This window comes from Symphalangus syndactylus, chromosome 10, assembly GCF_028878055.3.
Source record: "Symphalangus syndactylus isolate Jambi chromosome 10, NHGRI_mSymSyn1-v2.1_pri, whole genome shotgun sequence".
Classification (NCBI taxonomy): Eukaryota; Metazoa; Chordata; class Mammalia; order Primates; family Hylobatidae; genus Symphalangus; species Symphalangus syndactylus.
Window position 1 is genome coordinate 65934850 of NC_072432.2, and position 13165 is coordinate 65948014.

The 13165-nt window shown below is 36.2% G+C and overlaps 1 protein-coding gene across 1 annotated transcript in view; it reads left to right on the top strand.

Annotated features, from left to right (window-relative positions):
- Positions 1-13165, top strand: part of ADAMTS3 (ADAM metallopeptidase with thrombospondin type 1 motif 3) — a 284019-nt gene that overhangs the window by 229709 nt on the left and 41145 nt on the right. Inside the window, exon 6 of the mRNA XM_055297371.2 lies at positions 12833-12916. Within this exon, the coding sequence (XP_055153346.2) occupies positions 12833-12916 (84 nt within the window). The remainder of the gene's footprint in view (positions 1-12832; positions 12917-13165) is intronic.

Sequence of the window (13165 nt, forward strand, 5' to 3'; positions counted from 1 at the left end):
ATGAAAGAAGAACAAATGAATATAAATAATGTAGAGGTAGATCACGAACAATCTTGGGAGGGAGTCAGGAATTTTGGACTCAAAACAAGAGGAAATAGACGCTAAATGCAATGATATAATGAGAGCAGTGTTTAAGAAATAAAATAACAATTATTATTGGGTATCATATATTCTTTCCAACTATATTGCAAGATGGAAATTATTACAGTTTTTCCAAAGGAAACAGAGACTTTTAAAATGTTAATAAAATTTAGGTAAATTTAAAAAAATTATTTACAGTCCATAAACCAGTCTCAAGTAATGATAAGGTGGTAAAGCTAATCATTAGAAAAAGTCAGTGTTACTGGGAGGAGAAACTGGCTTAGAACTTTTAAGTTATTTTTAATTTTAACTCAATCATAATTTAAGCATAATGAGAACACTTAAAACACAGTATTTACTATTATATGTCACTAGTAATGTTAAATCCCTTTGGTTTATCTGCTATTTTAAATTAGCCATGCAAGTTGTCCACCTTTTGGATACAAATATATTTAATCTATTTCAGGGCCATATTTCCTAATGATAGTGATGACTGTGTGTGTGAATGTGGTAAAATTCTGTAGGTGTTGCCATGCAAATCTGGGTGTTTGGATGCAGGAAAGTTAGCTCACTAAGTTAACACTTTTCTCTGGGGGATTAAGGGTCAAGTGAACAAGTTTGAGCAGGCCCTAGATGATTTCGATACAACTTCCTAAGAAAGGAAGGATACCCTCTACTTATCCCCACTCCTTTGTGAAGCAGTGGGGAGAATAATCAGATGTCTTCCATCTGCTTTTTTTAACCTCTTTATACTTTGTAGATCTTGACATTTCACCAAGCTTCCTATATGAAGAAGAAACACATGGATATGAACATATCCAAGGTTTTAATGTTTCAAATAAGAGATTTGTCATATATGTTAAGCCTTTCTTAGGATTCCATATCATATCTTGTTATATTAAGAAATGTTTATAGTTTTACTAACTTGTAACATGGTTGATTTACTGGGAAAGTGGTTCTCAGCTATGGGGCATGTCTCATGCTATAAATACTGACCCATCATCTGCCATGTGCAAGGCCTATTTTAGGTATTGGGAATATTCCAATAAGCATGATAAAAAATTGTTGACCCTCTTGGAGCTTGCCTGAATCCTCCACCAAGCTTCAAGAGAGTAGAGTTTTAAAATTTTTAATTTCCTGACCTGGTCCATAATTATCAACCCAAACCTCAACAGGGGCAGTTCTCTAATAGGTTGATTGTTCCTTGAGTGCAGTTACTGTATATTATTAAGCCTCATAATTATATCCAAAAGTGTCTGCCATGTGGTAGACATGCAATAAAATTTTGATTGATTCAGTCTTTTAATAAATATTTTAATGCTATATGCCAGGTATATGGTGGTTAACATAAAATAAGCTTATTTCCTGACCTCAGCGAGATTATAGACTGGTGGAGAAATCAAATAATTACATCATAGGTTACATAAGAACTATGCAAGGAACTGACAATTTGCTGGAAAAGAGAATAACAGAGCAAATGGGTGATAGAGGTTATACATAGACATGATGATTAAGAAAACCTTCTTTTTCCTGTAATCCCAGCACTTTGGGAGGCTGAGGCAGGCAGATCACAAGGTCAGGAGATCAAGACCATCCTGGCTAACATGGTGAAACCCCACCTCTACTAAAAATACAAAAAATTAACCAGGCATGGTGGCGGGTGCCTGTAGTCCCAGCTAGCTGGGAGGCTGAGGCAGGAGAATGGCTTAAGTAAACCCAGGAGGCGGAGCTTGCAGTGAGCCTAGATCGCACCACTGCACTCCAGCCTGGGCGACAGAGCGAGACTCCGTCTCAAAAAAAAAGAAAAGAAAAAGAAAAACAAAAAACCAAGCAAACAAAAAAAAACAAACAACAAAAAAGAAAACCTTTCAGGAATTGATTAAATTGAGACTTAAAGTAAAAGATCCAGCCATTTAATAAGGGCATGTGTTTTAGTAATTAAAAGAAGGTCACTGTGGCTCAAGTTTAGTGTGTAAGGAGTCAGGCAGAGCTAGGAGAAGAAGGCAAGCATCTTTCTGGTCATAGGAGGAGCTGAATGCGGTATTAAGTACAAAATAAAAGCCATTGAGGGTCGATTCCTGCTTCTCTCGGCTTTGTAAAGAAAAATTGGAGGGGCCTAGGGACAATGAAGACAGACCCTACTGGAAAGTGAGTATAAATGTCTAGGCAAGAGAGAATGCTTTACTAGACAATGAGGATTGCAGTAATAATAGATGGCTTATGGTAAAATCAGTAGGATTTGCTATTGAATCCATGGGCTGAGGGAAAGAGATGATTCTACCATAATTTATACTTTTTTTTTTAGCTTGAACATTCTGTTTGTTAATGGTATCATTTATGTAGATGAGTTGGTCAATAAAAATATAGATTATGGAGAATTAAGGTTAGTGATGAAATCTTTGAAGGTATTTGAAACCATCTAGTTTTGGGTCTAGATTCAAAATAAAGATTTAATATTAATAGTGAAGGCTTATACTACTAACATTTTAGCTCTTTGTGCCTGAATCTCTGATAAATACTTTACATAAATTATTTAATACTTTCCAACTCTAAGATGCATTCAGCCTTAGTCCCAGTTTACAAATGAAGAGATTGAAGCTGAAAGAAGTTAGTTGATGTTCCCAGGGTCAGACAGCTAGTATGGCAGAGTCAGGACCTGAGCCCAGATCTGTATCTGCCTTCTGAGCCTTAAGCTCGTCCTCCCCAAACTTCACTGCCTCTCATTACAAAGTTGAGGCATTTTATATACCTCTTGCTAGATAAAACTCTGATGTCTTTCCTTTATCTGTTTCTGTGTCTTGTTTATACGATTCAAGTCATTGAAATGAGAATTCAGTTAGTTACCTGGTTGAATCAAACCAGTTAGCAATCTAGTTTAAGATTCTAACAGGCTGATGAGGCAGATTTTTATGGTTAAGAGGGTAGGTTGTTTTCTTTCAATGTACCAGATATTTTCCATCAGCAACACTCTGCTGTCTGTGACAGGTCAAAGGTATCTTTTTTTATTTGCTAAGATCTATGAAATGGTCTTCTGGGTCTAATGTGCCTATTAACATTTTTAGGGCCCTGTAAATAGAATTTATGCCTTAATCTCAGGATTTATTAAATGATAAGAAAGCAGTTCATTTAAAAGAGTGCCTCCCAGTACAAAGAAACAGTCTTGGACTTCTAAGAAATTATAAATTATTGAGTGAATTCATCAGTTTCTTTGTATATTGAAATTAGCTACTTATGATGGACAGTGAACAAGCATAAATGTGTTATCTGAACAGGGCAGGCTTCCCTAATCAATATTTGTAAAGAAAATATAAACTCCACAGACGTACCCTGGTCCTTAAAAAGTATTAATGGACTTATTCAAGAGTTAGCAGCGAATATATGTGGTTACTGGTTACTTAACGATGGTCATATCAATACACTGCTTTTGATTTTTTAACTTTTTCTGAAAACATTGAATGTGAGTGCAATGCAGATTTACCTGGAAAGTATACATATTCATATAACCTTAGCATATCATGTAGCAGTTTTCTGTTTTGAGTCATTATCTATAATCCTTTACTTACATTTGAATTCACATCAATCCTCTAGGCATTTATTCACCTAGCATATGTAACCTACCATAGGCAAGGTCCTGTTAGATTCTTGGGAGACAAAAATTAATAAAACATAGTGCCTTTCTACAAGGAGCTAATTGTAGCAGGTAAAATAAACCAATCAACAAATGATAATAATAAAATGTGATAGAGATCTATAAAATATATTAATCTTCAAGAGATTCAGTTGCAAAGTACTATGTAAACGTGAATTGAAAAAGAGAGGATGTGGTTTGGCAAATAATGCCAGTGGCCAGTGAAATCGTCATAAGACAACATGTCATTTGAGTTGGACTTTTCCAACTCAATTGGCATTTTCCTGCTAGAAAAAGGGGAGATAGGTCTTGGAAGATAGGGAACAGCTTGTAACAAGATACTAGAAGTATTAGTTCATGGAGTCGTTGGAGCCACTCTAGATTGGTCTGCATGGTAAAATTGAAAGGATTTAGGGGAGATGGCAGATGAGGAGACTGGAAAGAGAAGCTGGGGCTAACTTTAGAAAATAATAAGGACCATACTAAGTAGTTTAATTTCATCTTGTCAAAGGAGAGTCATAAAGGGTTTTTAAGAAGATTAGTGACTTGATCAGTCTGTTTTAGAAAGAGATGCATTATTAGAATTATTTGGAGGAGAGAGACTCTGTTAGACACTATGCTATGAACATGGACACATAGTTTCTAAGTTCATAGTGTCTGTCTGGGTCCAAGCTCCTTGTTATGTACACTATACTTCCCTACCTCAACAAACTGTCTTAATTTCCCCGACGTGGATTGAACATACCAGATCACAGAGACAGATTGCGGCAAGCACAAGTCGACTCAGCCACCTTTTATAAAAACATACTCACCTTCCCAGGAATATCCTGACCTATCACTCTAGAAACGAGTCCCCACATCACATGTTACCTTAACATAACACAACATCCACACAGTATTGATAAGAGGTCCCTTTGATTTTTACTGAAGCGTCTCAGTTTCCTCTTCCTTTCCCCCTTTGCTTTTGCAGGCCCAAATTCCCTTCCTGAAATTCACACTTTCTTCTTTCTTAGGTTACAGATATCAGACTGACCTTATCCTTCCTTACTTTGTTACAGCCTTTATATTTTCCCGGGTTGTAAAACACAGAAAAAGTTTGTAGATTCCCGTGCAAACCATCTTTCTCAATCTTGAGGAAAGGTAAACAGTTCTGCCTGGGCTTTTGCTATGTGCCCATTGTTACGAAGGACACAAGAGTTTGTAGGACCTCACAGCTGACTGCCTATTCGTATGCTTTCCAAAGCTCCTTTGATACTTAAATGAAGTAAAATATAATTCACATAAAAGGACAGACTCATGTTTATTGAAAACAACCATCAACCCTTACAATCTTCCTTTCTGGAGAGCTACTAAAATGTGCCCAAATCACCTAAATACAAAATATTTGCAAAAGTTTTAACAAGTTATTGCAACAGTCTGCATGAGCCGGTTGGTTACTAAGCTGCTGGGTGTGGAGGTGGACAGGTTTGACTGATGTCTGCAGTACTTGGTAGTAGAATGACTCTAATACTTGAAGAAGAAGAAGGAATCAAGGATGATTTAGTCTGTAACTGGGATAAAATATTTAGAAGAGAAAAACAGGTTTTAGAGAGAAGATGGGTGTGCTATGAGGTATCCAGGTATACTTCTAAATAGATAGTCCTGTTACTAGAGTTGAACAGATGGCCCTCACACGTGAGAGAGATGAATCACTGTTAGATATATAAAAGTTTGGGGCCAGGCACAGTGGGTCATGCCTGCAATCCCAGCACTTTGGGAGGCCAAGGTGGGCGGGTACCTGAGGTCCGGAGTTTGAGACCAGCCTGGCCAACATGGTGAAACCCCATCACTACCAAAAATACAAAAATTAGCCAGGTGTGGTGGTGTGCACCTGTAATTCCAGCTACTCGGGAGGCTGAGGCAGGAGAATTGCTTGACAGAAGGCAGAGGTTGCAGTGAGCCAAGATGATGCCATTGTACTCCAGCCTGGGCAACAAGAGTGAAACTCCATCTCAAAACAAACAAATAAATGAAAAAACCAAACTTTGGAATTCATCAGCCTATAGGTATTGGTTGAAGAAACAGCAGTGAAGAGCATATTGCAGGGGAAACATGTATCAAGAGAACAGTCAAAAAACAAACAAACAAACCTTGAGCAACACTGACATGTAAAGGTTAGGCAGAGACAGTAGAGCTAATGTTACTAAAGAAACAGAATAGTGACATTGAAGAATATAATGGTAAACAGTACTAGATCCCACAGAACATCATAGATAGTTTTTGTTTGTTTGTTTTTTGTTTTTTTTTTTTTTCATGAAAGAAAGTTGAGAATGTTACTAAGAGAAGAAAAGTAATTCCTAGGAAGGAAGCGATTAAACCAGGGGCAGGGAGGGGATTTTTGGAGTGACTGTCTAGAGACTCAGGGCTTCCACCATGACACAACAGCAACAACAACAACGACAACAACAACAAAACACAACGTAGAGCAAGGTATTTGCAAAAAGAGAACAAGCACTGATATCATATAGACTTGATAGCTTTGCTAATCATTTGAGGAAAACACTGTGTGTCCTTTCTGGGTCTCAGTCTCTTTATAAAGTAGCAATGACAATGTCTGTCCTCCATAGGATTCTGAGTTCTCTAATATATGTTGAGCTTTTGCACTTGCTCTTCCCTTTGCCTAGATTGCTTTTTCCCTAAACAGTCACACAATTATTCCTTCCTGTCCATGGTTCTCCCTTTCCTGACTACCCAATCTCAAATAGTACCCAATCTTTACCTCCTCTTGTCCTCCTCTATCTTGTCACTCATATATTTGTTTTCTTCATTACACCTATTCCCATTTCAAATGACATTGCCTGCATGTCTTTTTGCATTCATTTTTTTCATGCTTATAGGCTGTTTTGCCCAATAGAATATATGCTTCATAAGAACAGAGACTCAAAGGTATTGACTATTCTATTCTCCACCCCTAGAATATCTGGGCACATAGCCACTGTTCAATAAATATTTGATAAAAGTATCAATAAACAGTAGTTATTATTAATATGAGATTGGAGATGAGGGAAGAGTTGGCAGATGGGGAGACACCTCTGTATTCTAGGAAAAGGAATACTGAGTATGGGGCTGAGAATCCAAGCAGGTATGAGTTTGGAACTTTTACCTACGTAAGAGATAGTTGTGGACAGAGTAATACTTTTCTCAGTCCATTTCAGAATTCTTTTATATCTAGCCAAAATCACTCAGGCTATCTTGTTGATGCTTGTTTACTTTCAGTTATACAAAAGTCTCTTTAAAAAAAAATTGTGTATATGTGGTGTTTATTTACTTCTATATGAATAATAGCAATAATTACAGCTAATATTTTTTTGTATTTGCAAGGGCCAAGCATCAAGTACTGTACATATATGAACTCATTTATTCCTTTCAACAATCCTATGAGGATAATACTGTAATTATCCCAGTTTACAGGTGAGGAAACTGAGGCACAGAGACAAATAACATGCCCAGCATCACACAGCTAAGATCGAATCCAGGCAGTCTGATGCAGAGCTCATGCTCTCCACCGCTAAGCTATCCAGCCTCTGAAGACCTAATCCACCCATCCGAACAAAAAATGAGTGTTGCTTTGTTGAAGCCAGACAAAGCTGTTCATCAGCTAGTCAGACAAAGCAGGTCAGATTGTCCTGCCAGCGAAATGTCCTGGGAGAATTTGTCCTGTCCGGGAACAAACCTGGAAGGAATTTTCATTTCAAGGAAAGCAATACTTGATTTGATTTTACCTTTTCCTCCCTCGCATCATTGACAAACTCTTCCAACATCAGGTCATCTGAAAATTGAATTAATGTTCTGTTTACCCCTTCTTTCAGGTAATTTAATAAAGACTCTAGGCTCAACCCTGAACACCTCACAGAAAATCTACCCATGGTCCAATAGGTTGGTTCACGTGGTGAAAAGATACTCAGTTTTTTTTGTAGATGTACTTTGGTTTGCATTATGCAGTGTCAAATATGTCACTTAGAATGTTTATGCTTACTGCTTTTCTTGCAACCCAAAACACTGGTTATACATTTCACCCTTTCTTTCTTTTCTTATTTAATTTTTCTTCTCTAGCTCCTTTTTATTTCTTCTCAATATTTTCTGGAATACTCTTACACTGATCATCAGTAAATCCTTATTTATATTACATTTAGAGCCTGACTCCTCATTTTCTTAAAATTTACATAAGGAAGATTATGAAAAGAAGCTGCAAATTTTACATTCTCTTTCTCAATATGTTTCCACACTATATTCTTAAACTCAAAGGTTGAGAATCACTATTGATGATTTTAAAACCACTTCCTATGTATAATGACAGTGTTGTGGCCTGCAGGTCTGTGGAAGCACAGCAAAATGGGTATAGCTATGACCCTGAAGTCAGACTGCTAATTTTTATCCCTTGCTCTTGTACTAATTGTACTTGGGCAAGTTACTTAACTTCTCTGGGCAATGAGAACATCTGTCCTCTATAGGATTCTGAGCTCTCTAATATATGTTGAGCTTTTGCACTTGTAAAATGGAGTTAATATCTCTAAAGTTATTTCAAGGATTAGTTGAATTAATATAGGTAAAGTGTTTAATGTAGTGTCTGAAAGCTGATAAGCTCTCTGTATTATTAGCTGTTCTTTTGTTGATTTTGCTTTTACTTCAGAAAAATTACTTTCCTTTTCACTAAAAGTTGTAAAATTACTTTCTTAATAAATAAGAATTATTTAGAATTATTAAGAATTTCCTTTTTTTTTTTTTTTTTGAGACCGAGTCTCGCTCTGTCGCCCAGGCTGGAGTGCAGTGGGGCAACCTCGGCTCACTGCAAGCTCCGCCTCCCGGGTTCATGCCATTCTCCTGCCTCAGCCTCTCCAAGTAGCTGGGACTAAGAATTTCCTAATAAGAATTTAGTCCATCTTGACAGATTCAAATTGTTAATTTAGTATGATATCCTTTTAGTTCTTTCTCTATATTATTTGAATGTTAAAAGCAGCCAGATCATGAGAATGTCCTTATGCCTCTTATGTAATTTTGCAATCAGATGACATTTTAAAAAGTCTAAATAATTATTGTTTTCAAATTTTTCTTTGCTTTTAAGAGTCAAATGAGTAAGCATTTAAAACGTAGCATTTTTCTCAGGTTATAATATTTTACAATTCTTATTTAATTTCAAGGAGGTTGTTTCATTTATGTGTAAATATAGGAAAACACTGACATACTGACTGGTATGTAAGCACATTCAGGTGTAAGAAGCAGCTTGTCCTTTGCCCCTCTGAAGCATGCATACTGCCATCTGCTGGAAATAGCTTTTAAATGATTTTTCCCAGTAATTTTCTTGATAATTGAAACTAGGTGTTTCATTGAGATTGAGATTTAACACATTTCAAATAGAAGAATCTTGAGGTCCCTTTCAGTAAAAACTGTGACTAAGGCAATTGTTTTTCTTGGGCTTTTCAGGTAGATTATGAAAATACACTCACAATTTTTTTTAAAACTTTGTGCATGGATGGGGGATAGGAGCTCAAGTACTTTGTATTTTGCTGAGTATAGTTGTATGGCATCTTGCTTGTTTTGAGCAACAACACTGTGAAACAGACAAAGCAAGTAAAATTAGAGTTTGTCAACAAGAAAATCGAGACTCAGGTTAAATGACCAACCGAAGGTCACTCAGTTTATCCGTGGCCAAGCTGGGAACAGAACCCAGGGTTTTGAATATCTAATAATATGGTGCTATATTATTCCTTCAACTCTTATCATACTCCATGTGTTTCACAATATAAAAACACTGCATCTCAGGAATTGATAGGGCCTGGCAAGATGAAAAGCAGTCAAATTATTAAGTATATTTTGGAAGTGAATAATATGGCGGAACTTTTTTAAGCCTTGAAAATCAAAATAATAAGATACAGTGCTTTGTACAGTATAGACAGCTGGTTATTTGCCACATTGAAATAATACTTTGTGCTATGTAAAAATATTATTCCCTTGTATTTGATTATTTCTACCTATAATAATTTATGTATACTTTGTGAATCTCAAAATGTGTGCTGACTCAGAACATTCTTAAACTGATTTTGGCTTCTAGTGGGTCACACTGTTTTCTAATTAGCCTGGCATAATGGTGACTTTTGTTAAGTAATACTTTTATTTTGGTGAATGGTAAATCTGAATTTTAAAAATGCTCTTTTATTCATTTTCTAATATCCTATTTGCTATTGAGATTAATAATTTTGTCCATTGTACTTTCTTGACACTGTGTTAATTTTAAAATTCACTAAGTACAAATGAATTTACTAATTTAGGATGATTATATGTGCATTTTATACTAACTCAAATATCACAAGCTATTTGTCATTATTCCCATCTTTCCTTCATTTTATTATTCTAAGACTTTCTGTTGTAGGAGCTTCCTATAGCATTGATGTATTACATATGTTACAGTATAGCTGTCACTATTATATGCATTGGCTGTAAGTGCCTCCTACTCTTCCTTACTTCTCCTTCTCCAGAAATTAATTCACTTTTTCTGTCTCCTTTTCTTTAGTTTTGTTTTATTGTTATCTAGTTTTGTTTATTTACTAACATTGCTTTCAACCTTATTTTAACATCAAGTGCATTTTACATCTCAACTTCATTAAACTAAATGCATGTTATAACTTGGTGTGCAAAGCCATGTTTCTAACTTGAAACAGCTGCCTTACAAGAAGCCTCTTGGGACAGACATGAGTCTCTGAATGAATGTGTTGGTGACAGGCCTGGTTGTTGACTTTTAACTTTTATTGCAACTATAAAGTTAGGAATATGTTATCAGATAATGAATCCAGAAGAGGAGGGTGGAAGATTTGATTCACTTTTCAACTAGGCAGCATGAAGTGTGGCATAAGATAAGAGAATCAGCCCATGACTAAAAAGCCCATAAGAAACAACAGCTTTTTGTCTAACATTGACTTTTTCTTTATATTGAGCTGAAATTTACCCCTTTAATAATGTGAATGGTTTTAAGTTTTATTTTCTATAGATATATACAATGAATCAAACCCCTTTTCCATATGAAGGCTATTAATTCTTCTATGTTTTTCTTTTCCACTTCTCATACTCTAATATTATTAAAAAATTCCTTCCTCCCTCTCACTCATAAAATTTTTGAGCAATTTGTTTGCATGAGTTAACTCTCTTAATTCTCACCCTAACCCTATGAGATATTATTTTTATTGTGTCCATTTTATTGAGACTTATAAAAATAAAGGTCTCACAAGCAGTGAGGGGTTGAACCAGGATTTATCTGAGACTATTAATATGTGGCATTCAGGCTTTTAACCATTATGTATCCCCAACCCTTCTTTATAAGACACATTTTCTGGCCTCCTTGCTGTTAGCTTTTCTCAGGATATATTCACGTTTTGTCAAGGACCTCTGTCATAAGACAGCCCAGAAAAATGCACTCAATACTTCAGGTTTTCTGTAGCCTAGAGTGGGACAACTTGGGCGTGAGCTATCTGCCTGCACACTTATGCAATCCAAGATTGTATTTCAGATTTTTTTTCACAGCTTGGCTTATCTCGTGCAGATATTAAATTGGTTCTTACCATTCTATGTATGTGAGTACGTGTGCATGTGCATGTGTATATATGTATAAATGTATGTGTGTATACATGCATTTTTCCACTTAAAAGGACTTCACATCTTTTATTTTTAAGTTATACTTTGTTATCTCTAGTATATTCTAGCTTAGCCAGATTTTTTACTTCCACCTTTGCTGTTCTTTTCTTGTTTGTGACTTCTACAAATTCAATAAGTATGCTTTCAGTCTGCATTCAAGACCCTGATTTTTTTAAGGTGTTCTGTGCAGTCACGTTAGATTCTTGAAACAATTCAGTTGAGACTTCTTGGTCTTTTCCTTGGTCAGTGTGGCAAATCAAAATTCTATGATTTGTGAGTTTCTTGTTTTGGAGCATTCTTCAATCGTTCTTGAGTTATATTTATTTTTAAAGCCACTCTCTATGAGATTATGCCTATCTTTTCTGTGCAGGTTTCAGGTTGCTGCACAGAAAATCACTGTTCAAATCTCCTGGATCTGAAGCTGAGTTGCAGTTAGTTTTTCATCCCTCTTTTAGTCTTTTTAACAAGTGTCGAGTCCTTATTCTAAGAACTTTGCATTCTAGCCTGGTAACTCCACCTTTCTCCTTCCTGCTAACATTTGCCATGTTGCTAAACATTTTTTATTTGCACTAATTTTGCACTAGCTTAATGAGAAGATACAGTTACAGTCCATTTCAGATTCGTATCTGCCAATAGCTCACTGTGTTTTGCATGTCAGATAATTTCTACAGGCTTTATTTTCCTCATCTATATAAAACAGAATTGGACTATGACCTCTGAGGTTGCACTTATTCCAACATCTATGATTTTAAAGTATACCAAGTCACTTTTAGAAATTTCAGCCTAATTTTTTAAAATTAAATAAAAAGCAGTGACTCAAATTTGCTCTTCTGAGTTGCATCCAGGGCTGACATTCATCTGATAGGTACTCGTACAGTCTCCTTAGTAACTTAAGTATTAGAGGATTTCTATCTTGTAGGACTTTCAAGCAGTCGTTGCCTCAGCTGCCCCACCTGCTAGCTCGCCCTCAGATACACTACCACAGCTCCTGCACACAGACCCCATAGCCATTGGCTCTCTTAACCAGACGTAGCACCCCTGGTTGTCACACAGGCACCCCAGTAAGCAAATGCTTGCTGTTTTCCTTTACTGTGGCAGGCAACTCACAGGCTAGCAGATGATTTGCCAAAGTCACCCTCCTGTGGTTACTTTTGGCTAATGTTATATTTGGATTACATCACACATAGACTCCTTCTAACACTGCACTAGTATAACAAAGCCCTTTTGAGCATGACCTGTACGTACGTATTACTGTGGAGTTTACAAAATTAGCAATTTACATATCCGAAGATTGTTCCAAAGCTAAAAGTAAATGACTACATTTCAGAGTTCAGCTATTAAACTCAATTTAAAAACAGCAATTTACTCATCTATTTGTGGTGATTACACAGCTTATATGTACATCTCATGAAATCCTCGGTGTTTCCTTTCTTTTAGCAATTATCTTTTTTTTATTTCTAGGTGAATGAAATTTACCATGATGAGTCCCTCGGAGTGCATATAAATGTGGTCCTGGTGCGCATGATAATGCTGGGATACGCAAAGGTAAAATGTCTTAAAACATGAATTATAAACATTAGGGACTGGGTTAGCAAATAGAAGACTAAATTGTTCAAGCTACATCTAACTTAAGGCATAGATACATTCCACATAAACCCCTAGTTGCTTGAAATTGAGGAGAAGAAACTGCCACATGAGTGGAGACTTCCAAATGTGAGCAGATTATGAATGATTTTTGTGCGGCTGCCACTGCTTATTTATTTCTGTCTAAAGATGTAGATAATTACCCTGACT